This window comes from Emiliania huxleyi (genome assembly GCF_000372725.1).
Source record: "Emiliania huxleyi CCMP1516 unplaced genomic scaffold EMIHUscaffold_8, whole genome shotgun sequence".
Classification (NCBI taxonomy): Eukaryota; Haptophyta; order Isochrysidales; family Noelaerhabdaceae; genus Emiliania; species Emiliania huxleyi.
This window is the reverse complement of record NW_005196021.1, coordinates 444485-446153: the sequence shown is the minus strand read 5'-3', so window position 1 is coordinate 446153 and position 1669 is coordinate 444485. Positions and strand designations below refer to the sequence as shown.

General features: G+C 72.2%; 1 protein-coding gene across 1 annotated transcript in view; it reads left to right on the top strand.

Moving 5' to 3' along the window:
- EMIHUDRAFT_448496 (hypothetical protein) overlaps positions 1-1281 on the top strand; it is a gene marked incomplete at both ends in the record, with an annotated part of 1602 nt that extends 321 nt beyond the window's left edge. Inside the window, 3 exons of the mRNA XM_005759507.1 lie at positions 255-312; positions 795-1072; positions 1232-1281. Of these exons, the coding sequence (XP_005759564.1) occupies positions 255-312; positions 795-1072; positions 1232-1279 (384 nt within the window). The remainder of the gene's footprint in view (positions 1-254; positions 313-794; positions 1073-1231) is intronic.
- Positions 1282-1669: the final 388 nt, after the last annotated feature.

The following is a 1669-nucleotide window of genomic DNA, read 5'->3' as shown; positions in this document are numbered from 1 at the left end:
CGCCCCCTCCCCCGGGGGGGCCGTGGTCCCGGGAGTTTCAACCCCCCCCCACCCCCTTCCCCTTTTGCTTTGGGAAGGGGGTTTTTACTCGGGGGGGGGGCAACCGCTTGGGTCCCCCCCCCCCCCTTTCCCCCCCGCCACCCACCAACCACAACGGAGCCCCCCCTCCCACCCCCCCTTCCCCGGGCCTAACCCCCCCCCCCCACACACACACACAGCTCCCCCCCCCCTCCCCCCCCCCCCTCCCTCCCTCAGCTCAACCTCGAGTCGTCGCATGCCCTCGCCAGCGTCACCGCCGGCACGCCCCGCCAGGCGCACAGCCGGCCACACTCCACCGCACCTCGGCTGCACCTCGGTTGCACCTCGGTTGCACCTCGGCTGCACCTCGGCCGCACCTCGGCCGCACCTCGGCCGCACCTCGGCCGCACCTCGGCTGCACCTCGGCTGCACCTCGGCCGCACCTCGGCCGCACCTCGGCTGCACCTCGGCCGCACCTCGGCTGCACCTCGGTTGCACCTCGGCTGCACCTCGGCCGCACCTCGGCTGCACCTCGGCCGCACCTCGGCTGCACCTCGGCTGCACCTCGGCTGCACCTCGGCCGCACCTCGGCTGCACCTCGGCCGCACCTCGGCTGCACCTCGGCTGCACCTCGGCTGCACCTCGGCCGCACCTCGGCCGCACCTCGGCCGCACCTCGGCTGCACCTCGGCTGCACCTCGGCTGCATCTCGGCTGCATCTCGGCTGCACCTCGGCTGCACCTCGGCCGCACCTCGGCTGTCTCTCGGCTCGCCCAGGTCCGTTCCGCCGTCGAGTCGGGCGTGCTGCCGAGGCTCCTCGAGCTGCTCCGCGGCGGCGCCGGCATGCAGCAGCAGCACCACCACCAGCAGCAGCACCAGCAGCACCAGCACCAGCAGCACCACCAGCACCACCACCAGCAGCAGCAGCAGCACCACCACCAGCAGCACTGGTGGTGCGCGTCGCACGCGCTTTGGTGCGTCTCGAACTTGGCTGCTGCGGGCTCGGAGTACCGCGATGCCCTCCTCGGAGGCGGCGCCTTGCCGCTCGTGGCGAGGTGCGGCGTGAGTTGCAAAGAGTCGCCGAGAGTCGCGGCGAGAGTCGCAAAGAGAGTCGCTACGAGAGAGGATGAAGTCGTAGTGGTGCAGGTCGAAAGCGATGAGGTCGTACCTGAGTACAGGTCGTACCTGATGAGGTCGTACCTGAGCATTGGTAGGTTGGCGGCGGTGCTGCTCGCCGGGAGCGGCGCGTGCTGCGATGGCGGCGACGGTGAACCCCCCCCCCCCTCTCCCCGTCCGCCTCGAGCCGGTGGCCCGAGATGGCGCGAGATCTGACACGAGATGGCGCGAGATGGCAGGCCCCGTCCCCCCCCTCGTCGATCCGGCGGCGCCCGGCGGCGCGGCAGCGAGGGGCGCCACCGCCGCCGCCCGGCGCGGTCTCGAGCCCGCTTCGGGAGGCGCGTTGAGCGGCGGTCCTTCGGGCGAAGCTCCGGCCGACACCGGCTGGCGGAGCGCGCTGCGGGGTTGCGCCGCTTCGCTGGCGGGTGAGGCACTACCCGCTCTCGCTCTCTTCTCTCGCTCTCTTGTCGCGCTCTCTCTCTCCCTCTCGCTCTCTTTGTCTCCTCTCGCTCTCTTCTCTCTCCCTCCCTCACTCC